Consider the following 27,897-nt stretch of genomic DNA (forward strand, 5'->3'; position numbering starts at 1 on the left):
GGGGCTGGGCTCTAGTGAGGTCATGAGACCCCCTTGGAGGTGAAAATGAAGAATGTGGTGAGGAGCAAACAGTCAGCAAGAGCTGGAAAAGAAACCCGATCTGGTTGGTGCCACTGGGACTAGGCAGGAGATGACAACCCGAGTGCATTTGTCACGGTGACTGAGGTCTCCCGTTATAAGTCACCAACTGGACTCATTTTAAGTGCCAATAAGATTTTTTTTTCTAAAAAGAAAAGGTATATTGCTAGAAGAAAAAAGATATACATTTTTATGTTCTTGGACTAGGTAGTGGTTTCTTAGATACACACAGACACACATACACAAACACACACACATAGACACACATATACAAATAAACACACACACAGACACATACAGACACACACAGAGACACACACACACAGACACACATACACAAACACACACACACACATACACTGCTAGCAGTGAAATAAGAGGAAAATTAGACATCTGACCCACAGTTGAGAGCTTTTTCAAATCATAGATCTATAAGATCTGTATAAAGAATAGTCATGGAGCTGGAGAGGTGGCTCAGTGGTTAAGGGCACTGGCTGTTCTTCCAGAGGATCTGGTTCGAATCCCAGATGGCGGCTCACAACCATCTGTAACTCCAGTTCAGGGTTTCTGACATGTTCAGACAGACACACACATAGGCAAAACACCATTGAACATAAAATGTAAAAAGAAAAAAAATTTTTAAAGAATGGTTATGGGGTTGGGAAGACAGCTCTCTTAGTAAGCTTGGGTGCCTGAGTTGGATCCTAAAGCCCAGGCACCATGGCATCTGTGGCCCCAACACTGGGAGTGCAGAGTGACTAAGGAAGACACCTGTTGTCAACCTCTGGCCTCTACATGTATACATACACACACACACACAAACACACACACACACACACATACATGTGCACCTCTACACACAGGAGCATGCACACACGAGCATGTGGGCACACACACAGAAGAATGATTGCACCTCAGTATTGAAGAGAAATGGCCCAGTTTAAAGAAACCAACAGGGGTCTCAGTGTGCATTTCTCCCAAGAAAACTTTTATTCTTAAGTTTTAAAATCGTTTTAACTGGAATACAGGGACAATCAGTTTCATGATGACCGTTTCCCACCTTTGTGTCATTTTCTTTGCTCACACTCACCATTACTGTCACCCTGTGCTGTTCCCTCCTGGTGGCTCTATCCTTTCCCCTCTGTCCAGACCCCTTTACCTTTATATCATATTTATGTTTAAATTGAGTTTTTTTGCATGTGATATTAGTCAAAGAAAAAAGTAAATGGCTTAATAAACCCATGAAGAAACTTAACAACCAACCTACAGTGGCCTGTCCCATCACACCGTCATCATGGAGTGGCTGTAATTAGAAAGAGAATATGAGGATGCATAGCAGTGGCGATCGGAAGCTTCTCTTGGGAGTGTGAATAGGGCAGCCTCTTTGGAGAACAGTCTGGAACTTTCTAACAGACTTGTAACAATTACCAGAAGAACCCTGATGATGACCCACTCTTATATCCATTAGAAAGGAAACCATGGGGGTATGGGGGGACCACTAGGTAGATTAAGTGGAATTCCCAGGCAGGGTGGAAGCTGCTTTTAATCCCGGCGGCACTGGGGAGACAGACCTGGGATTGCCAGGGCCCAGGGGCTAGCTAGACTAGCCAGAGTCGGTGAGCTCTGTGTCCAGGGGGAGACTCTGCCTCAATGAAAGAAGTGGAGAGCAATCCAGAAGATATCTGCTGTCCACTTTGTGCCTCCTCGCACACATGCACACCCTTGAGCAAACTATGGCGTAACCATGCAGCAGAATGGCATTTGATGACAAAAGGGCTGAGGGGCTGTAAATCAGTGTATTGAGGAGAAGCAGTCCGTCACACAGGATCACGTTCATGACGTGTGATGCTCAGAACAGGCAAATAGACCTAGAACTGCTCTCCTGGTTGCCTTGGGGAGACAGGAGGAATGGGAGTGTGGCAGGGCTGAGAGTGCGGGGTGTCATAGGGAGCGGGTATAAAATGTTTTGAAGTTGGCTGTGGTTATGCAAGCTATACTAAGAGCTACCAATCACATAGTTTGGTGAGCTAGTTCTGTATGTGAATTTTATCTCAATAATACAAATTGGAAAGCAATTTGTCTGTCTCACAGGGCTCTGGGGAAGTGTGACATAACAGTTCTCCCAGCATGCAACAGTGCTCTGGGATCACATCCATGGCTGTTAAATACTCCTCTGGGGCTGAGGGGAGCTAAGTGGTTAAGAGTATTTGTTTTGCAGAGGGCCCAAGATTGATTCCCAGCATCCACATGGTGGCTCACAGCCATTTGTAGTCCCAGTTCCAGGGGATCCAGCAGGCATACACATGGTACATGCAGGCAAAACATCCATACACATAAAAATAAATAAATAGGGGTTGGGGATTTGGCTCAGAGGTAGAGCGCTTGCCTAGCAACCGCAAGGCCCTGGGTTCGGTCACCAGCTCCGAAAAAAAAAAAAAAGAAAAGGAAAAAAAAATAAATAGAAAGGAAGGAAGGAAGGAAGGAAGGAAGAAGAGAGAGAAAATCAAATAAATCCTTTGGCACCAACAGCAGCCAAAAAGAGCCCAGAGCTGGTAAGGATCAATGTTCCCTTCATCCTTTCTGTTGCTAATGGCCATCCGGGAGCAGGCAGCATGGACAGGATTTTGTGCAGAATTCTGGGAAGTAGGGCATACCGGGCTGATGGCTAACTCTGGCTACATAACTGGATTCCCATTTATAATTCATTCAATTCACCCCTGTGTGGGACTGACAGGTCCCTCTAATTGGTGTCTATTGGTTAGCATGGTAGAAAGCAGCCTGGGGCTCTGTGTGTAGGGCAGGAGGCTTACTGATTATTGCCCTTGATGGTCATCAAGATGCTTTTGCAGATGTCAACATTCATCTGCTCCAACCTCCACAGGAAGTAGGTGGGAGGACCATCAGCTGTCAGGGAATGGGGACTCAAAAAGACCAAGGCACAAGCCAGGGCCTCATAACTTAATCCTACTTAAAAGAAAGCTGTCTTTTGGTATCTGATCTGTCTGTACAGATCGAATGCCTACTAGTTACCTAATCTAAGGATTTCTGGTGCCAGGGTGATCCATTTGCATAAATTTCAGAATAAGTGTCTTCTTGAGACTTGTCTTTAACGGATGAGTACCCGGAGAGGCAGGCAAGGCATAGTTTTTTGTTTTTTGTTTTTTATCTGTCTACTTAATCTGTTTAGCTCCCTAGCTACTAGCTGGACTGATCTGCTGTCCTGAGTAAATTCGGAGTCCAAGGCTCTCCAAACCCTACCACTGCCTCAGCTAGTTCTGAGCCTGAAGCTTTGCATCAATCCAAACCTACCTTGTCATTCCCATTGATTAACTACAAGTATTGATACAGTTAGGGACCCTTGAATGAAATTCTGGCATTTTCGAGATTTAGCTTTTGGGGTATCAGATGGACAAAAGGTTTTTGTTACTAAAACTGGCCCGGAGGCCTGGAATCCATTGGTTGGTACTGATGCACTTCACTGTGGGGTCCACAGGCCAGTGTGCTGGCAGCCAGGAGTATATGCTACAAGTGCCATGTTGGGTTTCTTCCAAGCTGCCTTTGCGAAGGGTGGGGTCCAGGGCTCCTTCAGGCAATAAGCCATGGGGATTTGGATGCTCTTAGGTGAATTTGTCTTCCAGCCCTGCCTGGCAAGGTCCTATCTGACAAGAATCTAAAACCACATTTTTCTTCCAATTTTCTTCCAGCTTCGTGCAAGGATCCGCCTGCCCTCGGGCACTTATTAAAGCATGTGGCCCTGGATCTGTCCAACCAGAGGTTGGTCTGACTCAGCAGGTCCAAACCACTTATTTCCATGTCCTGAGATCTCTGGCCTGACATCAGCAGTGTCCACGCCCTGAGGACTTTACCCAATTCATCAAGCTGGCTCCTTTTGTTATTATGGGAGGGACAATCAGATAAACTGTTCCCATGCCCAAGGAGCCTGCATTTGCTGCGACTGACCTTGAGTTCTTAACTGTTCCAGGACTAGGGAGGGGGCCCTCCATCCCTCTGGCCAGGGACAAGCAGTCTGCCATACTTCATCCCCATTAGTGGGCTCAGGCCCTTCCTGGTCCATTTTAGCTGTCATCCTCATGGTGTAATCCTTCTGTTCTTTAGGTCAGGCATCCCTGACTGTGACCTCATTTGACCTTGTCACGTGCAGGCTTTTTATTAGCCAGCGTTCAGTCCTCTCGATGGAGAGGTGGCCGTTCTGCTGAGTGATTTGCCAGTGATCTATTTCGTGCGCCTGAGTGAAATTGGCTGAAATGTGTGGTTTGGCTGCACGGCCTGCATACAGATGAAATGGAATTGCCTTGGTGGAGAATAATTAAGCTCGGGACCTTGTTTTTCACCTTCACAATGAAAGACAAATGACTTCCAAAGGCTTTAATGGGTTGGCTCTTGAAAAGGGCGGCTTTGGCCAACCCAGGCTTTCAGAGTATCCCTGTTCATCAATATTCCGTGCAGGGCCTGAGCCTCCCTCTGATTGTATGGCGAGTCAGTGTGCAAGAGCTCGTCCCTCAGTGTGTAGGCCAGTGGCTTCCAGACATTTCGCACCACACACCATTGTTAGAGAATCCATTTCTGGAGCTGGGGAGGTAGTTTAGTCAATAGTGCGCTCCTTGCATAAGCATGGGGAATTTGATCCTGCACTGATATAAAAGCCAGATGTAATGGCACACGCTTGTGGTCCCCGTCCTGAGGAGGCAGAGACTGGAAGGTCCTCAGTGGTCAGCCAGTCTAGACTAGCTTCAGGTGTTGAGGCTCTGCCTATAAATAAATAGGTAGGTAGGTAGGTAGGTAGGTAGGTAGGTAGGTAGGTAGGCAGGTAAGGTAAGGTAAGGAGCTATTGAGGAACACATTCAGTCTCAACCTCTGGCCTACACTCGCAGAAGCATGCACACACACACACACACACACACACACACACACACACACACACACACACACGTTTCAACTGGATTATTAACTTTGGGGAAGAAAATGTTTTTCTTTTCCCCTTACCATTTATTTTCTGCTTCATGCTTGCCTTTTGGGGCTATCGAGAATCATCTCATCTTTCGAAGTAATTGCCAACAGGGCGAAGAAATAGATTGCCGGGCCTAGCGCTGGGAAAGCAGACCCTACTAAGTGTGGACCACACCTGAAGCACTCATTCCAACCAAAGTCTCCAATCTCCAAACGCTCTTCCTTTACACGAGGCCGGGGACAGCTCTCCTCTCCGGTGTTAGTGCTGATCCCTGTCTGTGCCAAGATGGCTGTCCCCGGGTCTCCTTCATTCTCATCCCTGGTAGCCGAGTTTGCTCTTTTCCTAACAGTGAATGGGTGTCACCCTGCTCAGCCTGGTTTTGCAGGCTTTGTTCCAAACACAATGCTGTCTTTTCTTAGCCTTGGAAACAGGCTGTTCTGCGCAGCTTTTTTTTTTTCCTTCTGAAAATGGCCTTTCCCTGTATGTGCTGTAAATCAGCCCACGCCTAGCAGCCTTTTGTTTTACAGGTTCTCTCTTGACCCAGAGGAGAATTTTTTTCCCTGTGGGTGGACGGCCTCGGTTTTGGGAAGGCCCAGGACAGAGACAGGCATCACTTCTTGGTAAGGGGTAGTGGGAAGACAAGTTGGTTTAATGGGTGAGCCTGTGGCATTGATCTTAACAACTCATAAAGGACTACTAGTTTGTAAAATATGGCATCTTCCTGGAAGACAGTGGCCTTCTGCCTGGCCTGCCTGTGTCTCGAGGGGGACCTGGGCATGCTTGCTCCTCTCTGTGAGCATTTGCCTCATGATGCATGGGGATATAGATCTGAGGGGTTTGTCTGTTCCAGAACCTCAGGCTGGGGGTTAGAGTCCAGTCCTGTTCTTCTCCTCCATTGCCAGCCGGTGCAGGTACCAGCTGGACCTGGGAGCTGGGGAATTATGCAGGGGAGCAGGTGCCTCAGCAGTGCTCCCATAGAGCCTTCTCCCAGGGTTACCAAGGGCCCTTGAAGGAGCAAGGTCTGGTGTTTGCATCTGTCATGGTTACATCCTGGCCCTGCAGGCATCTAAGAGCAGGAGCAAACCAGTGGAGCAGGGTTGCAGGACTGGTCCCCAACACTGTAAATGGGGGAAAAATAGTCACAGGTTCTTGTCTAGATTGAATTTCCTCTCCTTTTAGCAAGTGTTTAGCAATCTACTGGGCACAGAAAAAGCCAACAAGACACAGGCTTTGTCTTCATGAAACTCCCAGTGTGGTGGAGACAGCCACAAAGGGTAGAAAACAGCACAGTAGGGCCAATGGTAAGTTCAGGGTTGAATGGGAACTCTTGCAGAGATCGCTTCTTAGCCCGAGGGCTCAGAGTCAAGGAAGACTTCCTGATGGAGATAATAGTCCCCCTGAGTATACAAGAGACCCAAGAAGTGAGCTAAGAACTTAATGAGGCAGAGGTACCAGGCCAGGGGAGCCTGAGGCAGATGGGGATGCTTCAGGAGCAGAGTGGTAGGTGCTATGAGCAGTGGGCGAGACCACAGGATGGTGGGGTCAGGCACAAGAACCTTGCGTGATATAGCAGCTTGGTCTGTAGGGCAAGGAAAGCCACTTCCGACCTAAGGGTCAGCCACTGGTTAGGCTTGCACTGGAGGATTCAGTGGCTGGTCTGGAGGGAAGGGAGATCAATGCAGGACCAGGAGCCCTCCTAGGAGGACTTTGCAGTGTTGAGATGTGAAGGGTCCAGGCGAAAGGTGGTAGAAGTGTACGATGGAGAACAAATCTGAACATTACAGCGGGGTGAGCATGTCCAGCCTGAGTTGCATGGGCCACGTGCATCTCGGGTTAGCTGTGGAAGACACTCAATACATCTGTAGATAACAGTGCCGTGTTACAACTGCAGAAGGTTGGGCGCTCCTGAGGTCGGGCATGAAATTGGGTGTCTAGTAGAATCAAAATTGGAGATAACAGGGAAGCTAGGAGAGGGTGAGGTTGGAGTTTGTAGCCTAGGTAATGGGTAGGTGGCAATGCCAGCCAGGGTGGAAGGCAGAGATGAAGCAACCAGTAGCCCGGTGGTCCTCAACCTTCCTGGTGCTGCAACTTTTATATAGTTCCTCACATTGTAGTGACCCTCAACTGTAAAATTATTTTCAATGTTACTTCATAACTCGACTTTTGCTACTATTGTGAATTATAATGTGAGTACCTGATACGCAACCTTTGGGAAAGTGTCATTTGACCTCTCAAAGGGGTTGTAACCCACAGGTTGAGAACTGCTATAGTAGATGATTGAGTCTTTGGGAGCTGAGACGCGTCACGCTGAGTGCCTGGGGGTCAGTTGGCTATCTCGGTGTGGAAATAGAGATTTGGTTAGTCGTCGTGTACAGAAGGTGGTGAAGACACAGGGGTGGATGACGTGATACCTGCAGGTGTGTCGGTAAAATGACAAGTGGGTAAGCCAATGGCAAGCTAGAACATGGTAAGAAAAGACCAAGAAGAGGCTCCCAGCAGAGTCCAACAGCGTCAGGGGACGGATGGGTACAGTGACTTGGACCAAGGTAAGAGAGAATCCAAGACAACATAGATGGTACAGAGTAGTCAAGTAGCCAAAGAGGATGACCCAGCAGTGTCCTTTGAAATTGTCCTCTAGGACCCAGTTCTTGTCCCCAAGTGTCAACCTGGAACCAGGCTTAGTTTCCTGTGTGTGGAATCTAGGGGTGGGTTTAGGTGTTTGCTGTGTGAATATAGAAACGTCTTAAAAGGGATCTAGGGAATGTCAGTGTTCTTCCTGCCATGTGACCGCTCCTGCCAAAGGACCCAGTGAATGACCCCAGGGAAGATGATAAAGGAGGGTCTAGCCCAGTCAGCCACGCCAGAGGCAGCCTGCCATCACAGGATAAGTAGTTTCCCTGCCTATAGAGCTACAAGCCGACCTTTTCCTTTCCAAACTGTTATTTCTCCATTGGTAAAATGAGACCCCCTCAGGATCGCTTGAAGATGGCTCTTGAAGGTCGGAGAGAAACGGGAACTCTTGCACTGGTTAAGCGTTTTCATGGTCCAAAGAGGTGAGCTGATTGGCCCAAGGTCTCAGTGTAGGTTCTGGTGCAGATGAGACCTCAGGCAGACTCCACTGGAGTCGGATAGTAAGTGGTATTCAGTTCAAAGTGGAATTAGTCGGCAACGTTAAGTATTGAGAGGTTTTACTTCTTTAAAAAATGATTTATTTATTTTTATTTTACGGATATTGTGTTTTGCTTGTGTGTATGTCTGTGTAAGGGTGTCAGGTCCCCTGTAACTGAAAACAATTGTGTCCCCACGTGGGTGCTGGGATTTGAACCCACATCCTCTGGAGGAGCAGTCAGTGCTCTTAACTGATGAGCCATCTCTCTCCAGCTCCAAGAGGTTTTAGGATTAGAAATTCGTATTTTCAGCTAGTCTTGGAATCTTAGAAGATGGGGCAGTATTGAAACTGCTTTGCTGGGGTTGGGGATTTAGCTCAGTGGTAGAGCGCTTGCCTAGTAAGCGCAAGGCCCTGGGTTATGTCCCCAGCTCTGAAAAAAAAGAAAAAAAAAAAAAAAAAAAAGAAACTGCTTTGCTGATGCCAATCTGGGTGTCCCTCAGCAGACACAGCCCTGCCTAGCCCTTCTCCCTTATTAACCATTAATTAACCAGCCTAGCTCTCAAAGGTGGCTTGCGTTCGCCTCCCCTGCCTTCCAGTGCCATATGTGTGAACTTTCGCATGAGGCCCTCCCCAGAAGCAACAGAGACCCAGCCCTTGGCCACTTGCACCAGATGGCTTAGCTAGGGAGGAGAGGTGGCCAAGGGCAGACAGTTTTTAGCACTCAGACTTTGGAAGTGCTTTGGAGGACCAGAGACTTGGCTCCTGAAGGCTTCAGGGAGACCCTGGGGTTTCCTCATCCCTGCAGGAGAGGTGGTGGGTCTGGCCTAGCTGGCCTGGGCTGGCCTGGGTTTCACTTCTGGACTGTCCTGTCCTACTTTGTTGGTAGAGGGCAGGGGAACCCCTGTCTCAGTGCAGCCAGTTTATGTGGGGGAATGTCTGGTATGTTTGGCATTTGGGTGTTTACTTCCCAGGGTGCTCACGGGTCCCTGGTGTTGAAATGTGGCTTCTCTGTGTTGGAGGCGGGTCTTGTGGGCCTGGCTAGTGACTTTAAGCCCAGAGCTACATTTGGATACTGCAAGGCTGTTTCCCCAATGGGTCTCTCTCTCCTTTCCATGCCAAGGAGGGAGGCTGACCATGCCTCTAGAGTAATGGGGTTTTAGTAACCTTGTTGCCTGCAGAGGGGATGCTGCAGAGCCATTCCTGTGTTCCAGGCTCTGGGCTGGGCGGGGCTGTGTACTCAACCCACTCCGTGCCGTCTGTGTGCATTTCGGAGTTGAGACTCAGAGAGGCCAGGTGACTTGCCCAGGAGCCCACAGCCTTTCTAACAGAGTGTCTGAGGAACTCCGACGAATGCTACAGTTTATGCCAGGCCCACATGCCGAGGCCTGGCTCTTTCTGCCTGTACTACCATTCCTAGTTCCTACCCAGGCCCTTCAGATCTCCATTCTCATATGTTTGCATCTGCTTTTTACTGTCTGCCTGCTCTTAATGTTCCTTTGCTGCTTTGTCCTTGATACCTTGTATGAGAGAGTCTGTGTATTTCCTGTACCTTGCGTTAAACATGTCTCTTTCTTATTCTCAAAAAAAGGAAAAAAAAATTGAGATGGAGTCTCACGTAGGCTAAGCTGGCCTTGACCTAGATACGGTAACCAGTGATGACTGAACTTCTGATCCTCCTGCCTCCACTGTCCAGGTGTGCACAGCCACACCCAGTTCATGCAGTGCTGAGGATGAAGCTGGGGGCCTTCTGCGCCACAGGCAAACACTGCCCGCTGAGTCATAGCCCCAGCCTTCAAAAGACATAATTTTGAAACTGCTTTGGAAATGTCAGATGTCACACGTCAGTCTCATGTGGCCACGGAGGCTAAGTATGTGAGCCGAGGAACATGACCAAAGGTGACAACTAAGCTGAAGAGAGCAGGGAGGGCCCGTCCATTAGCTCTGCAGCCATTATCCAGTCCTGTTGATCGGGCAGTCAGTGTTTTTTGTTTTTTGTTTTTTGTTTTTTGTTTTTTGTTTTTTGTTTTTTTTTTTTAAGAGACCCAAAGAGGAAAAAGCAAAACGAACATTGCTGTCTGGACTAGAAGCTTCTGTTGTGGTCACAAGTTCCCATTGTGAGAGGGCCTGGCTGAAAAGGCTCTGTGTGTGTGTGTATGTGTGTGTGTGTGTGTGTGTGTGTGTGTGTGTGTGTGTGTGTGTGTGTGTTGGGGGTGGTATTACACATATGTGGAATACATGTAGATCATAGACTTCTCCGTAAAGCAGGATTGCTTGGGCCTCAGGGGCAAAAGACCTAGATTTGAACCCTGGACTGTCGCCGATCCTACCAACGGCTTTATCTATAATAGTGGGGGAGGGGGCGGGATGTGAGCTAAGAGAGAGCTGTGCTAGATGACTCAAAAGATGGAGAAGAAAATATTGTTTGTTTGTTTGTTTGTTTGTTTGTTTGTTTTTCAAGTCAGAGCTTTTCCGTGTAGCCCTGGCTGTTCTGGAACTCACTCTGTACACCAGGCTGGCCTTGAACTCACAGAGATCCACCTGCCTCTGCCTCCTGAGTGCTGGGATTAAAATGTGTGCCACCAATGACTGTCGAGAAGTAAATTGTCTTGATTTAATTCACGAATATACACTGAAGGCTCTTTCCTTCCTCACCGTGCTCAGTTGAGTGATGGCGGTAGAGGGAGGCTATGATATTGATAGAGACAGAATGACTATAAATAGATTGAAAACCCCAGGAGAAACTGACGAGAGACAGAAGCATATGTGGAAGAGGAGCGCAAGTCATCAAAAGCCCCTGGAAGGAAACAGACAGATGATAAAAAAGAAGGGCACTTTCCGTTGAGGTGGCAGTGAAATCTAGAACAAGAAGTCCCAGCAGAGGGGACAGGGAAGAGTATGGTGCCCCCATGTTGAGACAGGAGGCCCCGGGTTGCTGAAGTCAAGGGTAGAGAAAAGAGGCTACGAAAGAGATGGTCAGGGGCGGGTCTCCATCTCCCACTGGGCCCTGCTGTAAGTGATGGAGGCTGTGAAGGGAGGGCTGAAAGTAGAGATGGCTGACATTTTAGTCCCCAGGAAGCCTTGCAGTGGCGAAGGTCTCACGGGGAGGGTTTGACTAGGATGTGATCTGCTGGAGCTCACAAGCCGGATCCTTGCAGGCTGTTAAATGGGCTGTTGTGTGTGGGGTGGGGTAAGGTGATTGCAGGTTTGTATGTGGTTAAACCATCAGGCAGGTGGCAGTGCTTACAAAAAGAGCACAGCACAGAGGAGAAATATGCTTGTCGAGAGACTGGTCAAGGGCTCACCATGGTCTCCTGAGCAAACTCCTGTGCCCTCAAGTCCCTCGGGAATCAGGTTACACACAGATTCCAGTCCAGCAGGTCTGGGGTGGAGCTTAGGAAGGAAGCTGATAGGCAGACAATTGTCCACAGAGCTGCTCTCTGAGTCTTAGGGTGCAGGAGCCCCCACCCTTACCACCAGCCTCACAGTGTCCAGAAAGAGCCAACTGTGAGGGTGACCCCAACCCCTGCATTGTGTCCTGCCTGACAGCTCTGGGTGGGGCTGCTATTGCAAGTGGACTTTTGAGGGGTTATAGAAATCTGGGGTTTTTTTACTCATCCAGCAGATCTGTGTCTATCTTACCTGCTTGTGACCTACCATAGCAAGAAGCGTTACCCAGCATCCCTTGGTTTGCGCTTGGCCAGTGGGAGGCACCAATAGGAGGAAGAATTTTTTTTTTTTTAGTTAAGTTTTAAGGTATTTTTAAGTAAGATTTTTTTGGGGTGGCGGTGCAGAATTTCAGTCATGCGCCCTGTGTGTTTTGATCACACTAACCTTCCTTTCCTTCCACTCCACTTCCTTTCCCATCTCCCACGATGATTTCTTCCAAGCCTCAGTGTTTACTGTCTACCAACTGAGTGCACTCAGGGCTGCCCGGATGTGTATGGGTGCAGGGCTAGCTACCGAAGCAATGGTGGCCTCTCATGGGCTGCATCCTTGAGGAACAATGACTCTCCTTTTCTGAGCAGCCACCAGTTGCTGATAGCTCCTAGCTAGGGTGGGACGTGATACCCGCCTCCCATCTCCGAGCTGGTGTTTGCCCATGCTGTCACGACCGTTGTGAGTTTATATGCACAGATACTCAGATGTGTCCTGAGGACAGCTTTGCTGTAGTCCTCAACCACCTCTGGCCCTTACAGCGCCTCCCTCTCCGACAGTGATCCCGGAGCTGGGAGGAAGGGTGTGCAGTAGACGTCCCATCCAGGACTGAGCTCTTCATGCTCATTCTCGGCATGTTGACCAACTGTGGGCTTCCGTTACTCATCATCTACTGCACATAGAAGCTTCCGGGGTGAGAGCTCAGAGACTCATCACTACTGGCTTAATGATAAGTCCTTAGGAGTCAGTTTAATACTGTGTCCACTTGGCAGAGTAGTAGGTTGGAAGGGAGAATTTTAGAAATTGGTTCTCGTAATCTCTCCCCACTGGCACCGTTTGCTTCTACAGCTGCTTGTGTAAGGTCCCCTGCGTCTGTACTCTGCCACTCTCTGGGTGGCTGGTTCTAGAGATATTACTGCTGGGTACTTCTTCCTAAGATCACTGGGGACCACCTTCTGCTCTTCCTGTATCACCAGGAACCCCTGACTTCATGGGGGGGGTGGGCTGATGTCATAGGTATCTTCCAATAGCAGGTGACAGAAACCTTAATCAAACTCACTCCAGGCCAAAGGAGAGAGTCTCAAGTCCACCATGAACTCCAAAGACAAGCAGCACAGTCAGGCCCCACCTGGTGGGATCGAGGGGATCAAGATACCTTTGCTGTCTATGTGCTTCTGCTTGCTGCTGTTTGTCTGTCTGTCTGTCTGTCTGTCTGTCTGTCTGCCTGCCATCTGTCTGTCTCCACAGGTGAGGGTCTAGAAATGACAGTGAAGGAGACACTCCCTCCCAGGTACCCATCATGTGCTTTCAGAAACCCCAGGGTGAGGGCCTCCTCCGCAGTGTGCCCTGAGCACCTTGTTTACCCTCCTTGGTCCAGGGCTCCTCTCTATGCCTGTGACTTCCTCCTGCCGCTGAGCAGTTTCCTCCTATCTCTTTTTATTTCTGTGTACTTTAGCTGCCTGACCTTTCTGCCTCAGGCAATGGTGGAAGCTGGTGACCCTGCATATCTCTTGTGTCTGACACTCGGAATCTTCAAATCACAATACAGCACAGCTCATATCAGCTGTTCTCACCATGTTCCCATCAGCTGTGTGGGATCTGGGGCCTGCCTGCTCCTTATCAGGGACTGGAGAAGAAAGATGGGACAGGGTGAGGAGGGACACTAAAGGTGGCAGGTCCCTGAAGAATCTGTCCCTTTGATGCAGAGTACAGTGTAGGGGCACTTGTCACTGAGAGCAGATGTCTTTCCCTCGAGGCTTCTGGGAGTTGGGTAGAACACAGACAGAGCTAAGGGTGATGACAGGGAAGGATAGACTCCCAACCCCCAATTCCACCACACCATTCCCTAAATGCCTTCTGCCTCCTCCTCAGACACCCCAGTTTTTCCAGCTGTGTAAGGAGCCCCACCAGTCCCCATTTGGGGTTCTGCTTTTGGACGGCTGCTCTGTGTGTGGTGAGAACATTCTGTAAGATGCTCTGTAGAACTCAGGAAGTATCAGGGAAGCAGAAGCCCCGCTTCCTCTGGAGGAAAGCAGGAGGAGGCTGGGGGAGGGCAGGACAACCTCTGTCCAATCAAGGACAGAGATAGTTCAGGCACCGATACAGTGGGACAAGCCCAGTGGCTGTGGGGTGCAGAAGGCAGAGGCCCCATGGGTCTGGAAGGGCTTTGCCAGCCGTATCTCCCCTGGACTTCTTCAAAGCAGCAGTTGTGGGTGGGGCGGGTTGAGAAGATGCATCCCCATTCTAATGGGGAAGATGTGGTAAGTCTTGGGCCACATCTCAACTTGGCGAGATGTCATTTAATGAGAAAGGTTGCTCAGGGTGTGTGTGGAGAGAGGAATGGCTGAGGGTGGGCACATGCTGTGGCAGCTGCAGGATGGGGGACTCTAGGCCTAAATGCACAGCCCAGAACTTCATAGGATCTGAACAGACCTGTCAGATTAGTACCCTGCACCCCAAATCTAGACACTCCCTTTAGTCACTGAGTCTAAGGGAGACAGGTTCCAGACTTCCAGCTCCCTCCAGACAGACAAGAGGCATCCTGGTGGAACGGCTTTCCCGAGTGCAGGTCGCTGACGTCTCTGTATGGTTCGACTCCATTCAGCTGCATAGTTCTCTTCAGTCTGGGATTCCATTCCTTCTCTGGAGCCCACTATGACTAAGTGCCACGCTCAGCTACCCATCCTCCGGCCTAGCAGGGAAAGCTGGTGACCATTTTAACTGGGGTTGGGATGAATTCTGTAGCGGCACAGGGGTTCTATCAGGGACATCAAAAGGGGCCTTCCTAGAGGAGGTGATTTTTACTCTTGAAGGATGAGAAGAAGTTTACCAAGTAGGAAAGGAATGTCTTCTTGGCTGGGGTGGATGACCTGACCATCATGGAGGAGGGTGTGGCCACCAGACTAAAAAGTATCGACAGAAGGGTTTGATGGGCTCAGAGGGCGGATGGAACAGTTCAGTGATCTGGGTGTCAAACTGGCCCAGGTGACTTGTTAAACTGCAGTCACAGCCCCTGAATGTGTTACTCCTAGCCGTTTGGGCCCAGGCCGTGTGCAGGGGTTAACCGGTGGGCCAGGTTTGGGGTGACAGGGGCAATGTCTCATTTGGGCTGCTTAGGGTAAGGCTTGAGGTCCTGGAGCCCAGCTGGGGCAGGCTGCACCCATCGCCATGGCAGTTTGTGGGCAGAGCCTCTTAGCAGAGGGGAGATTGCGCTGCCAGCCACTTCCTCCGGTTCCTTCCCTTTGCCTGATGTCACGGTTACCTCGGCCTGTTCTGGGGGTGAGGCTGAGGTCGGGCGGAATCAATGTCAGCCAGAGGAGCTGCCACTTCTGGTTCGGTTTCAAAGGCGGCCACGGGCATGGGAGGTGTCCGGTGTGAGGCATTGATGAGGCACCTCTCCAGCAGCCTCCCAGATCGCCAGTGTGGCTTAAGGAGGAGTCTTAAGGTGTGGAAGGAGGAAGTAGGCCGCTCTGCCAAAATCAGAGGCCAGAGTGCTGGTGTGGGCTGGACCCTCTCCCTGCGCTCTCGACCATGCCAGAAGTGCACAGAGAGAGGACGCTTACTTTCCTGGCTGATGTCCCTTTGGACTGAGACTCTGTCACAGGCTGTGGACTGCCAGAGTCACCCCTTAACCTTACCCCACTCAAGAAGTGACAGAATTGGCAAGCTCGGAGTAACATCACAGCTCATGGCCTCTGACTTGGAGCTGTCCCCAGCCCAGATGGCCCTCTGAGGCCTCCAGATTTCCCCGGTTGGCAAGGCCAGCACGAGGCACCCCGGCAGAAAAACCCCTGAAAGAATGTGGCTTAGTTGGCAAAGTATTTGCCTAGCATGCACAGGCCCTAGGTTCAAGTAATAAATTGAGCGTAGTCTTCAGCTGTAATTTTAGCAGTCAGGAAGTGGGGGAGGATTGCCTGCAAACTCAAGGTCATCTCTGACAACATAATGAGTTGAGAAGGTCTTGGCTACTTGAGACCCTGCTTCAAAAAAAAAAATTGGGTTGTTTTGTTGTTGTTGTTGTTGTTGTTTCCTTAGAGTAAAAAAGTTGGAACTTGTAAAACCTGAGTTCAAAATCCAGCTCAGCCATGTCGTTGTTGAATGGCTGTAGATAAAGTGAACTTTTAAGCCTCAGATTTACTGCCTTCCCAGGGAGTTGGTCTTGAGGATGGAGTGGTGTGTGTTGAAAGGATTTGTCAAAGGAGGTGAGAGGCAGCTTTTGTTATTACTGATAGTGAATTCTTAGCAACTGCCCAGCAGGATGGGTGGGTGGTGAGTTTCTGTCCCCCCCTGGGCTATGGGCCTTGCTTTATGAGTCCTGAGTTCCTTTGAGCAGATAAGCTATCTCAGGGGATCCTGGGGTGTATCCAGCTAGGTGAGGAGGCAGAGTCACTGTGACAGCCTGGGGAAATAGATCAGAAGTTTGGGGGACAGAGAGAAGGAGCCATTCTGGTAGGAAAGTGTGGTGAGTGTTTGAAACCCCAACAGAAGAGGTGGGGTGACAAGAGTCTGGGAGAGGTTGGGTGCAGAATGGGAACCTGGGTCTCTGCCCAAGGTGTTTTTAAAGGAAGTGCCTAGGAGCTGCTGGCCTGGAAAAAAATCACACCCAGAGGGCTTGAGCTAGGCAGAACAGGTTGCCCCACCCACTTGCAGGGAGCAGCCTGACTCTGATGAGTGGACTGGCCAGGCTCCCAGCCCCAGAAACTCTGCCTGAGCCAGGTAGCCCTGCCCTTAGGGGGCATGAGCTCCTCCCCAGGATGCCCATCTGCTCCGAGGAGAACCCTCCGACCAGGAGACCTCTCCATGTCAGCAGTCACAGGTGTTTGCTGAGATGTGGGTAAGAAAGGGGGATCCGTCCCTCTGTCTGTCCATGTGTCAGGTGGAAAGCTGTGCTCAGGACCACCTGTGGTGTCTAATCGGTGGCTCTGTGCCCTCACAGCTAGATGAGGAAGAAGAGCGAAGGAAAAGGCGCCGGGAGAAGAACAAAGTTGCTGCAGCCAGATGCCGGAACAAGAAGAAGGAGCGCACGGAGTTCCTGCAGAGGGTGAGTGGAGCGGCTGCGGTGGGGAGGCGCCTTGTCCTTTGCAGGGGCTGATGTGCCCTGCAGCCAGGGACAGCCTCCGACACTGTACAACCCAGAGAAGGTAGAAGGACCTATGCTTTCCTCCACTGAACCTGGGTCCCGGGTACTAACTGACTCAGTGGCCCACACCTGGAACTATCCATGTTGGTCCCTTGTGGCTACTACAGTGTTCTAGACTACATGCTAATGAAGTACAGTGTTAGGGCAATGTCATATCTGTGTGCAGTGGACGTAGCTCCTGGGCTGGCTACCAGGAAAATCTCCCTATATCGAATGCTTCATCCACACTGCATACCCCACTGGCCCGCCCTTAGCCCCGTTGAAGATGACCTTTGACTCTTTGCGGCTGCCCCCAGGAACCCGAGGTCTGGCCAATATGTGAAGGCCAGCCTCCAGTAGCTATCCTTTGCCTCCCGATGTCACTGGCCATTGCACACTATGATATGTCTAGCAGGGTGCTTGCCCTTTCTTACCCCTGGGTCCTATCCCTCAGCCTCTACCTTTACCTCAAAAATGGTGCCAGGGAAGGGAAGTGAATAGAAAACTCACTAGTCCCCAATAGTCAGCAATACCCCACCCAGTCATTGGTTTGTTACTGAGCAGTAACAGCAGTACTGTATGCTGACCCAACAGGCGGGCGTTATTGTTCTGCAAGCCACCACAGTGATGAGCGGTAATCATGCACATGGCAAAGCCAGGCACTATACTGAGTGCTGGGTGTGATCTCATTGGGTGGCCCGAGTAGCCGGTGAAGATAGGGATCTTTGTGGCTCCCCTTCCTCGAGTGAGGTGGGCACAGGGAGGATGTGATCCGTGCAGATCTCTTAGCCACTGAAGGATAGGACTGATGTCAGTACCTGCTACTAACCTTGGGTCTCCATGTTCCTATTCCTGCTCTGCCTCTCAGTTCCTTTGCTGGTTCATTCCTTAATTCGTTTATTAGTTGGACAAGTGCAGGAAATGCTCAGTGGTGCCCTAGGCACGCTGTTAGAGGGGCATGGCCTGTTGTCCTCCGACACCAGGGATTGTGCCCTCTTCTCATGTTGGCCATAAGCCGAGAGCAGTTCCGGGTTATAGGTGTGAACAGTGTGGGCTATCTGTAGACCTCTAGCTGTGCGCATCCTGGGCCAGTTAGTGTTTATCAAGAGGACTGAGCAGCCTGAGGCTGGGAGGTCTTAGACGAGTGGTGTGATAATGGGCCTTAAAGATGAGGGGAGTGTCCCATGCTGAATGCCCTGCGTCAAGTACCCAATGGACAGAGCCAGGAAGTGCAGGCAGGCTTCTCAGGAGAAACTTCCCATATGACTCCAGCTTCCTAGAGCTTGTCAGCCAGCTACCAGACAAGGTATGCCCACCCCGGAGGCTTCCAACTACACACCAGTTCAAGCACCTACTGTGCCCCGAGATGTCAGTGTCAGATGAAACTATCAAATGCCTACTGTGTGCCAGGCATTTCACGTGGTGACAACATTTCAATAAGGAAACACTAATTATTCCCATTTTAGAAGGTGATCCGTGGTTCAGAGAGACCAAGTTGCTTGCCCAAGCAACCTTGCTAGCAAGTTCAGGGCAGGAACTTGTCCCTCTCTCTATCTAGGTGATAATCAAGGCCTGCTGCACTATGGGTCAGTGGGTCCAGTTCTCTCAGTGGACACACTATGGGTCAATGGGTCCAGTTCTCTCAGTGGACACACTATGGGTCAGTGGGTCCAGTTCTCTCAGTGGACGCACTATGGGTCAGTGGGTCCAGTTCTTTCAGTGGACACACTATGGGTCAGTGGGTCCAGTTCTCTCAGTGGACGCACTATGGGTCAGTGGGTCCAGTTCTCTCAGTGGACACACTATGGGTCAGTGGGTCCAGTTCTCTCAGTGGACACACTATGGGTCAGTGGGTCCTTTTCTCTCAGTGGACACACTACGGGTCAGTGGCTCCAGTGGTTGCTGGGAATTGAACTCAGGACCTCTGGAAGAGCAGCCAGTACTCTTAACCACTGAGCCATCTCTCCAGCCCCAAGAGACAAAATCTTAACCTACACCATTTCTATTCTAAGCCAACAAATGGCTTCAATTTTTCTAGTGCAATAAAGATGTACCAGAAGTCAGTACAGAGAGCAAACCCAAAGGCAGATTCATCTCCCTGTTAGTGAAGTACCAGAAGATACAGGCCCGGTCACTTCTTCATTCATTAGGCAAACACTGCTGCTAGAAATCTAGAAATCATTAATTACACAGAGAAACCCTGTCTCGAAAAACCAAAAAGAAATCTAGAGACTTCTGCATACCTGTGTTCCCAGCACTTGAGTCTGAGGCAGGAGGGTCACAGTGGGAAGTTAATCTAGGCTACCTAGTGAAAAGGAGTATCACAAGGGTGAGGCTAGCCTAGGCTACCTAGTGAAAAGGAGTATCACAGGTGTGAGGCTAGCCTAGGCTACCTAGTGAAAAGGAGTATCACAAGTGTGAGGCTAGCCTAGGCTACCTAGTGAAAAGGAGTATCACAAGGGTGAGGCTAGCCTAGGCTACCTAGCGAAAACTGTCTGAAAAACAAACAAAAAAATTAAAGTAGCTTTTAAAATCCTACAAGCCCATGGGCTTTTTGTTTTGTTTTGTGTTTTGTTTTGTTGGTTTATAGAGATGGATTCTCTGTGGAGCCTTGGCTGTCCTAGAACTCTATCTGTAAACCAGACTGGCCTCAGACTCAAAGAGATCCATCTTCCTCTGCCTCCCGAGTGCTGGGATTAAAGGCATGTGCCACCACTGCCCTGCTAATAAGCCACCGTCACAGGTTAGTGATCCTATGACAGACAGGCCAAGTGCTCCAAACCTCACCTGTTTGTGTTTTGGTGAATCTGTGTGGTGTTGAATAGTGTGTCATAGTCTTCCCCAAGAGTTTTTGTTATTATTGGGGTTGGAAGACAGTGTCTTATGTAGACCAAGCTGGCTTTAAGTGTACTATGTAGCCAAGGCTGGTCTTGAACACCTAACTTCCTGAGGGTTCTAATTACATGCTTATGCTACTATGTTTATGTTCATTTAGACACATCCAGTGAGAACTTCAGACACACCTTAACCAAGCCAGACTCCTTGCAGACTCCGTTTAGCACTGTTTAGCCCCGCTCCCCTCTCAGGCTTCACTGTACTAGCCACGCAGCCAACCCTCACTGCCCTGCCTCCCTCATCCTCCAAACCAAGGTGGTCCCCAAGACTCACTGAGTTGTCTTTGAATCATATTTCGTTTCCCCACTTTCTTCCTGCTCAGGGGTGAAAGGAGGGATCCCTCGAGCCCCTCGAGCCCTTCAGTTGTATATAGTGTTTTCCCTATGGGAACTCTTCCAGTCCTGGGGATCATCACCTCTACACCAACATGGCTGCCACGTGGCTCTCTCTGTCCTGCTTTCTCTGCCCTCTCCACCTTGTACCCTGCTGTGGTCCCTGCTGTGTCTTCACACAGGGCAGCTTGCCCCATCTCTCCTTTGCACTCAGAGTTTCTTACCTAGAGTCCCTCATCTCCTACACTCAGAATGGCGGTCGGTCATTAACTGGGCCTTGTGTGCCGAGTGCACACTCCTCAGGAGCCATGGGGAGTGGGGTGGGGGAGGGGGATCCTCATAAGCTTTGGATTCCCCAAAGCATTCATCTTCATTGCAGGCCGAGGCACATCCTCAGAGGTGGGTAGATGGCCCTGAGGCTTCTCAATACAATGGCTGAGGACAATCTGAAGATTGTGTTAGCAGCTTGGGCTGGGGGAGGTGAGGAGGGAGGAAACACTAGCCATCTCTCAGAATTCTGAGAACTGCAGACCAAGCCGGCATTCCAGTCTTGTCTCAGCCTGTCCCATTAAAAGCCACCATAGATTTTTTTTCTTAATATTTCCCCCTCTTGGCTTTTCTCCTTTTTAAAGCCATTGCTCTGAGTGTCTGGTCCTAAAGCCTGCCTCCCTCAGACATCCGGAGCTCCCTGGGAACCCATGCAGCCACCTCGGAGAAGGTGCACAAGACACACCTCTGACAGGCCTGCATCATGAGGGAGATAGCTTCTCCTACCTCAAGGTGTGGGGACCCCACCAAAGATCTCATTCTCGGGGCTGGGGATTTAGCTCAGTGGTAGAGCGCTTACCTAGGAAGCGCAAGGCCCTGGGTTCGGTCCCCAGCTCCGAAAAAAAGAACCACAAAAAAAAAAAATCTCATTCTCAGAGGGAGGCTGTCCCCAACTGTACCCCACTGGGCAGAAGGACCTGCACACAGGCAGCCCCAAGTTTAGCCTGCTCTGGGACTAATACTGGTCCCTCAGCATCCGAACCGTTGGTGTCTAGGGCTGAAAGGTCTCATCTGGCACAATCACATCTTTATTCTCCGTCCCTCATCTGCCAATAACTCTTCCTTAGCCGTGACAGCCAGACACTTCTCCAGACCCAGGGACAAAGTTATTCCCAGTGAGGAGCTCACTGGCCTGAGGCTCCTCAGCTCACACACGTGAGGAGAGCTTTCAGTTTCAGGCTATAAGAAAAGCAGGAAGACTCCATTGCCGTGTTCTTCCTGCCTGCTGTGTGAGCCCGAGGCCTTGAGCAGATGTGCTTGTCACCTGTCCTGGCTGTGCACACACAACCCCCTACCCATCACATCCTCAGCCTCCCTTCTTTGCCCAGGGCAGTAGGCGTTTCATCTGACATCAGTTTGAAAGCTCATTTCCGGTCCAGCATTCTAAACGGTTCAAGCTAATGGCCAGGAGGCACACGAGTTAGGAGGAATGTCTCACAGTGAGTTATCAATCCCACCCGACATAGCAAAGCACTTGGTCTTGTGTCGCCCCCCTGTGGGCCACCTTGGACCCTTGGTCTGTTCTTCATCAAGCAGAGGAGTTTTGGGTGTGTTCTTTTAGTCAACAGCAGGAAAGCTGTGAGGCTGGAGTAGTAGAGAAAAGGGAGTAAAAAGGGATCTGAACCCCCATGTATCATCTGGTCTCATCCTGCTGCGCCAGCGGTCAATACTGTGTGACACGGTGCTGCCTGACCAAAGTCTCCTTAGATGCTTCAGTGAAACCCTGCAGGCAGAAAACCATGGCAGCATCACAGGTCCCAGCCAGAATGGCTGGGCACCTCTCAGGAGCAGGCTGGCGGTGATAACTAATGGTGTGTCTCTGTCTGTACAGGAGTCAGAGAGGCTGGAGCTCATGAACGCAGAGCTAAAGACCCAGATAGAGGAGCTGAAGCTTGAGAGGCAGCAGTTGATCCTGATGCTCAACCGCCACCGGCCCACCTGTATCGTGCGTACAGACAGCGTCAGGACGCCGGAGTCGGAAGGCAACCCGCTGCTGGAGCAGCTGGACAAGAAGTGACTGAAAGCCTGGAGGAGGCAGCGGAGGAAGAGGAGGAAGGGGAGGAGCAGCAAAGAGGAGGAGGAGCAAAGTGATGGAGGGCCCCTCCCGGGCACGTGACAAACTCTATGATGAGGCTTAGCATAACTGGCCTCCAGCTGGCTCTTTTTGGAAACTCAGCCCAGCCGCACAAGAGCAAGAGCGGACTGAAGAAACCAGAGGGACCAGGTGCTGAGACCAAGGTTGACCCGCAGATAGGGGCTGCCCCACTCCAGGGCCCAACTTGAAGGGCACCTAAGCCGGAGAGGTGCCAAACCAGGTAGCCACCTTGGGCTCTCTCCGCCAAGACTCCCACCCAGGGGACTACGGAGCAGCCAAGAAAAGCCATGCATTGCAAACACAGTGTGGCCGAGGATGGAGCTCAGCGGAGTCTGTAATCCACCTTCCCCAGCCCTGCCCAAGCCCGGTGGAAAGGGGGTGCACTGTGGGGCTGCGATGGCCCAGCTGGAGTTTGCTGAGGCACTGAGGCGCGGGCGCCCTTCCAAAGCACACACCCAATCAATGAATGTTTACAGACTGGCTGTCCTGGCGGGGCTTCCAACTGCACACGGTTTTTTTATACTTTCTTTCTTTCTTTTTTTTTTTTAATATTTTTTACAAAAAAAAGATTTTATACGAGCAATATATATATGTGGATTTCTATAATCACTCGATGTGACACAGTACAAATATGCTATGGTCTGCTGTTACAGCCATTGTAATTCCTAAGTACTGTAGGCTCTGGGTGTTGGGGGGTAGCCAGGCGGGTGGGGTACATTTCCATCCTTGTAACCCCTTCCTAGTACTCAGTCCTGTATCGCTCAGTAAACATTGCTCTTAATTACCCAGCTGCCTCGAGTGGTGTCTGCCCAGGGAGAGGGCATGCCCAGGGCAGATGTTTGGGAAGAGTTTCCAAACCTGCCCTACCAAGTAAGCCTGAATATGCCCATTTCACAGATGAGGAGTCTGAGGCCTAGAGATGTTAAAGAACTCTGCACATACCATTTTGAGAGTACTTGCTTCATTTACTTAGGCCAAGTTTTTAAAAAATTGTGTGTGTGTGTGTGTGTGTGTGTGTGTGTGTGTGTATGTATGTATGTGTGGTGGAGTATGTGTCTTTGTGTAGATGTGTGCAGAATTTGGATCCCTAGGAGTTGGAGTTACAGGCTGTTGCGAGCCATCTGATATGCTTCCTGGGGATTGAACTTGGGTCCTCTCTCCTCCAGCTTCCTTTTGAGTATACCCTTGAGTGTGCCAGGCACTGCAACAAACTGAACCACTGCTGGGAGCAAAGCAGCCCTGGCCTTGCACCATGGATCCCGCAATTGGCTTATCTTGTGCTCGCTCGCTTCAAACCTGTCTCCCTTCATCTTCTCAGCAGCCTCGTCAAGGGGCAGCTGTGGTCCCCAGTTCATAGACGGGGAATTGGAGACTCGGGGAGACAAGATGAAACCACTGCTTGTTGAAGCCTTAACTGACAAGTTCAAGGCCCCGTTTACTTCCTACGATAGCACAGAGCAGGCCTTCTCATTGTACAAATAGCTTAACCAAAGCTCAGAGAGAACGCGTGACTTACCCAGGGTCGCTCAGCCAGCAAGAAACAGAGCTGGTATTTGAATTCCACCTCCAGAGACACAAGGCTTTCCCCATCACCAGCTGTCTCTGATTGCCCTTACGGATGAATGCCGCACCCCTGAGAGCAGGAAGTTTAGAGCCCGCCGCTATAAATATAACTTGGGATAAAGCCGTGGACACTAGAGCAGTGGTTCCCAATGTTGAGCATGACCTCTTTGGGGGTGTCAGATATCCTTTATATCAGACATATACGTTATGATTTATGGGAGTAGCAGAGTTGCAGTTATGAAGTAGCAACGGGAATAATTTTATGGTTGGGGGTCACCACAACACGAGGAACTGTATTAAAGCATTGCAGCAGTAGGAAGGTTGAGAACCATTGCTCTAGAGAGTTCTAGATTGGCCCATGATGGTATAGGGGATCAACTCTCCCAGTCAAGGAGTATATGGCCTAGAGACATAAATATCTCTTATCTCCACAGTCAGATATCCTGCTTGGAGAGCTGGAGCAGCTCAGAGTCATTCACACGGCAACCAGCATTTACTCAGCAAGCTAGGTGTGCTTTCTCAGTTTCTGTTAGGGCTCTGAGTGACAGGCAAGGTACTTGCTATTCCCCGCCTTCTACTCAGAGGCTAACCCGGCCTAAAGTTTACCCAGCTGCAGAGAAGCAGCATGGGGGCAGACTTGAAAACACTACTTCCTGGGAACGTAACTTCTTGATGTTGAATAAGGATCGCCAGTGACCTCCATCACAGACAGAGCCTAGTGGAGAGCAGGGACGGGGCAGAAGTGGAAAACAGGTCACTAGTAAACGGTTGTTCCCTCTCTTCTTCTTGAGTTAACTCTGTCCTATTTGCGTGGTGTGATCTATCTACAAGTGCAGAGTCCCAGCCTGGAGGCGGGGCATGGCCAGCACAGTCTGCCATGGCAACACACAGGAGTGACCTGTCACCTGTGCTCTTTCAACCCGTTCAGTCAGGAGGAAGAGGAGAGTGAGAATCTGTAAAAATGCCTGCAGATGCTCCTGCAGGGTTACTGCTCACCCCAGGCAGTGGCCCTTCTAGTTCCCTGCTGGGATGCCTTTTTTAGGGCCAGCCCTTCTTAGGCTATGTAGATGGCTGTCCCCCAGACCAGTGACCTGAACTGCTGTCCCTGCCATAGTTACACTCATTGGCTTCACCATCAGAGAGCCAGCTCAAGGGAGCTTCCTGTGTGTCCCACACTGTGCGTGTGTTTCAGCTGTTTGGCATGGCTTTTTGGGGAGGTCCATGCTACAGTCTCAGAAAGACGAAGAAGAGAGAGGAGGACCTCACCCAAGGTCACAAACCTGTTAGGTGGCAGTGCCAGGATGCTATTATAAACTCCTCTGGTAGATAACAGCTGGGCCGGAACCTCCCTGGGAAAGGAAATGCTGCCTCAGTTTGGTTTGTCTGTAATGAGACCTCGGCTGCCAGAGGATCACTGCGGGAGCGACGCGCACAAAACCTCATGTGCTCACGGCACACACCGAGTCCCCGGTGATAGCTTATTTCTCCGCTGCCAAACTGAGCCAATTAAAGCCCTATATTAAAGGCAGGTTTATTGGGAAGCTGCAGTCCGGTGAGTTCATTGGCCCTAAGGACAAAGGCCTGGGAAGGGGGTGGGCCAGGGGAGGGAAAGAGAGAAGAGGAGAAGAAGAAAAGAGAGAGACCAAAAATGTCTGGATTATATATGGAAGAGCCTCTGGGGAAGAGCAGCCTAGCCCCTGTGCTGGAAAGTTCAGGGTTGGGGGTAAGGGTATGCCAGGTAGGGACTGAGGGATGCTGGAAGAACCTGGAGGCCAGGTCTGCTTTGGTAGGTAAAATATACACCTCAGTCCCATGTCCTGGAGTCAGAAACCAAATACCCAGCTCTAATGCCCATCTACAGATGAGAGCTTAATGTGAACACACATACACACACATTCACACACACACCAACACACACATATATACATACACATATATATACATACATATACATATATACATACACACACATACATATACATATACACATATATATACACACACATATACACACACATATATACATACACACACATTCACACACACTCACACGCATGAATGCTCACACATACACACACACTCACACACTCACATACACACTCACACACTCACACATACACTCACACACTCACTCACACACACCAACACACACACATATATATGTACATACATATATACATACACATACATATACATACACACATACATATACACACACACATATATACATACACACATACCACACACACATACACATATATATATACATACACACATTCACACACACGCGTGCGTGCTCACACATACACACACTCACACACATTCACATACACACACTCACATACACACATACACACACACACATATATATACATACACATACACACACCACATGCACAGCACACACACACATATACCACACACACATTCACATACACACACACACACACACACACACACACACACGCAATCTGTAAAGCAGGACATAAGCTCCTAGTCTTCTGGGGGACGTTCTCTGGAAGGAATGGGAGTAAGTGGGTATTACCCTACCTTCTGTTAGTGACTCTAGTTGGTATTTATCACATAACATTATTCAAATACCTTGTCGTCTTCTAAGGACAAGCTGCCCAGAGTTTGTGTTCTGACCACATCTTGTCCCCATAATGTGATAGATACCTAACACCCAAAACTCCTGGGCTCCTACATCATTCCTAGGTGTCCAGGACAAAGCAACTGAGTTTTGTGCAGTCTCAGCCTGAAAAAGATAACTGAGACACATTCACCACCACAGAGTAGGATGGTCAGGGTGTCGCTGCAGGAAGCGTCCATCTTCCCTCCGCCAGCAGGACTCTGGCAAGAGAAATAAATATATGTAGTGATTCAGTGTGGACCAGGGTAGCAGGGCTTTTCCTCTGACTAGTAGTTCCTACGAAAATAGACTTGACAAGAGCTCTGTCATGGGCTCCCAAAAATGCCCAAGAATCCACTGAAGCCCTGCTATGCTAAAGGAAAACTGGAGGTGATCTAATTGCCAGTGGAGGTAAGGCAAACAATGAGAGTGTCTCACAAACCCCAGTGTTAGCCCTTAGAAATGAGCTGTCTATCATTATGGGTGAATCTCAGAAACAGTGGGAGGGTGAACTACACAGGGATGTCAGGCATGGAGCTTTTCACAACACGTTAAATGGTACATTATTAAGGGCACACAGAGATCTGGGTAGCAGGCAGAAGAGCAAATGCAAGAATGCTATAAATAACGAAATCAGTGACAGGGACTGACTCTGCGGCTGGGCAGGGACAGGCAGCAGCTTCGGCGAGGATAAGTAGGACAAGGGGTTTCGGCTGCACGTGTGACCGTCATTAAAAGTAGAGTGACTCCAGACTTGTCAGAGGCGGGCTGTGTGCTCCTAGGTGCAATTTATACTCTGCCTTTGTCCGGTTTGTGTTTCCTGATAAAAGAGAGCAAATCGTGATGCAAATAGAAGATTTAGTTCTCTTCCTCTTCTTCTTATTCTTTTTTTTTTTTTTTCAGTTTTTTTCTGCCTTTTGTTTTCCAACTCTTTCCTTAGCAAACTCAGGAAATAAAAGCCACTCTGAAATTACAATGGATTGCAACACTTGGCTCTGACTTTGTGCAAGTTCACTTGCGTGTCTGGAGGGAAAGGGAAGTAATTCAGAGTGTGAGTCTAGTTGGCTGTGCCCTGGGGTGGGTGCTCTGAGGGTGTTTACCGTGGAGAGCATGGCTTTGCTTGGGTTCTGCAGCTCTGGGTGCTTGAGTGCTGGGGTGGGCAGCTAAGGTGGGTTCAAGAATCCCTGCTCCCTGGATCATATCCTATTCCCTTAATGCTGACTTTGCAACCCAACCCCGTGTGCAAAGACTCCACAGTGCCCCTTCGCTAGAGATGCCAGGGTGTGGGGACCGCTTCTGGAAGACGAGAGCCCAGTGGATCCCGCTGCACTGCTTCCTGTCGCCTGCTATGACATTACCGCAGTAAAATGACTTTGAAGAACATGTATTTCGATATCTCACAGCTT

The 27,897-nt window shown here is 49.8% G+C and overlaps 1 protein-coding gene across 3 annotated transcripts in view; it reads left to right on the forward strand.

The window, feature by feature from the left end:
* Jdp2 (Jun dimerization protein 2) overlaps nucleotides 1-23,240 on the forward strand; it is a 40,482-nt gene extending 17,242 nt beyond the window's left edge. For 2 of the 3 annotated variants that reach the window (XM_087552136.1, XM_087552137.1), the window contains exons 3-4: nucleotides 16,747-16,851; nucleotides 22,036-23,083. In XM_087552136.1, the coding sequence (XP_087408262.1) occupies nucleotides 16,747-16,851; nucleotides 22,036-22,221 (291 nt within the window). In that variant the 3' untranslated portion in view covers nucleotides 22,222-23,083. 3 annotated transcript variants of the gene reach the window in all.
* Nucleotides 23,241-27,897: the final 4,657 nt, after the last annotated feature.

Source organism: Rattus norvegicus, chromosome 6 (assembly GCF_021556685.1).
Source record: "Rattus norvegicus strain SHRSP/BbbUtx chromosome 6, alternate assembly SHRSP_T2T, whole genome shotgun sequence".
NCBI classification, from domain to species: Eukaryota; Metazoa; Chordata; class Mammalia; order Rodentia; family Muridae; genus Rattus; species Rattus norvegicus.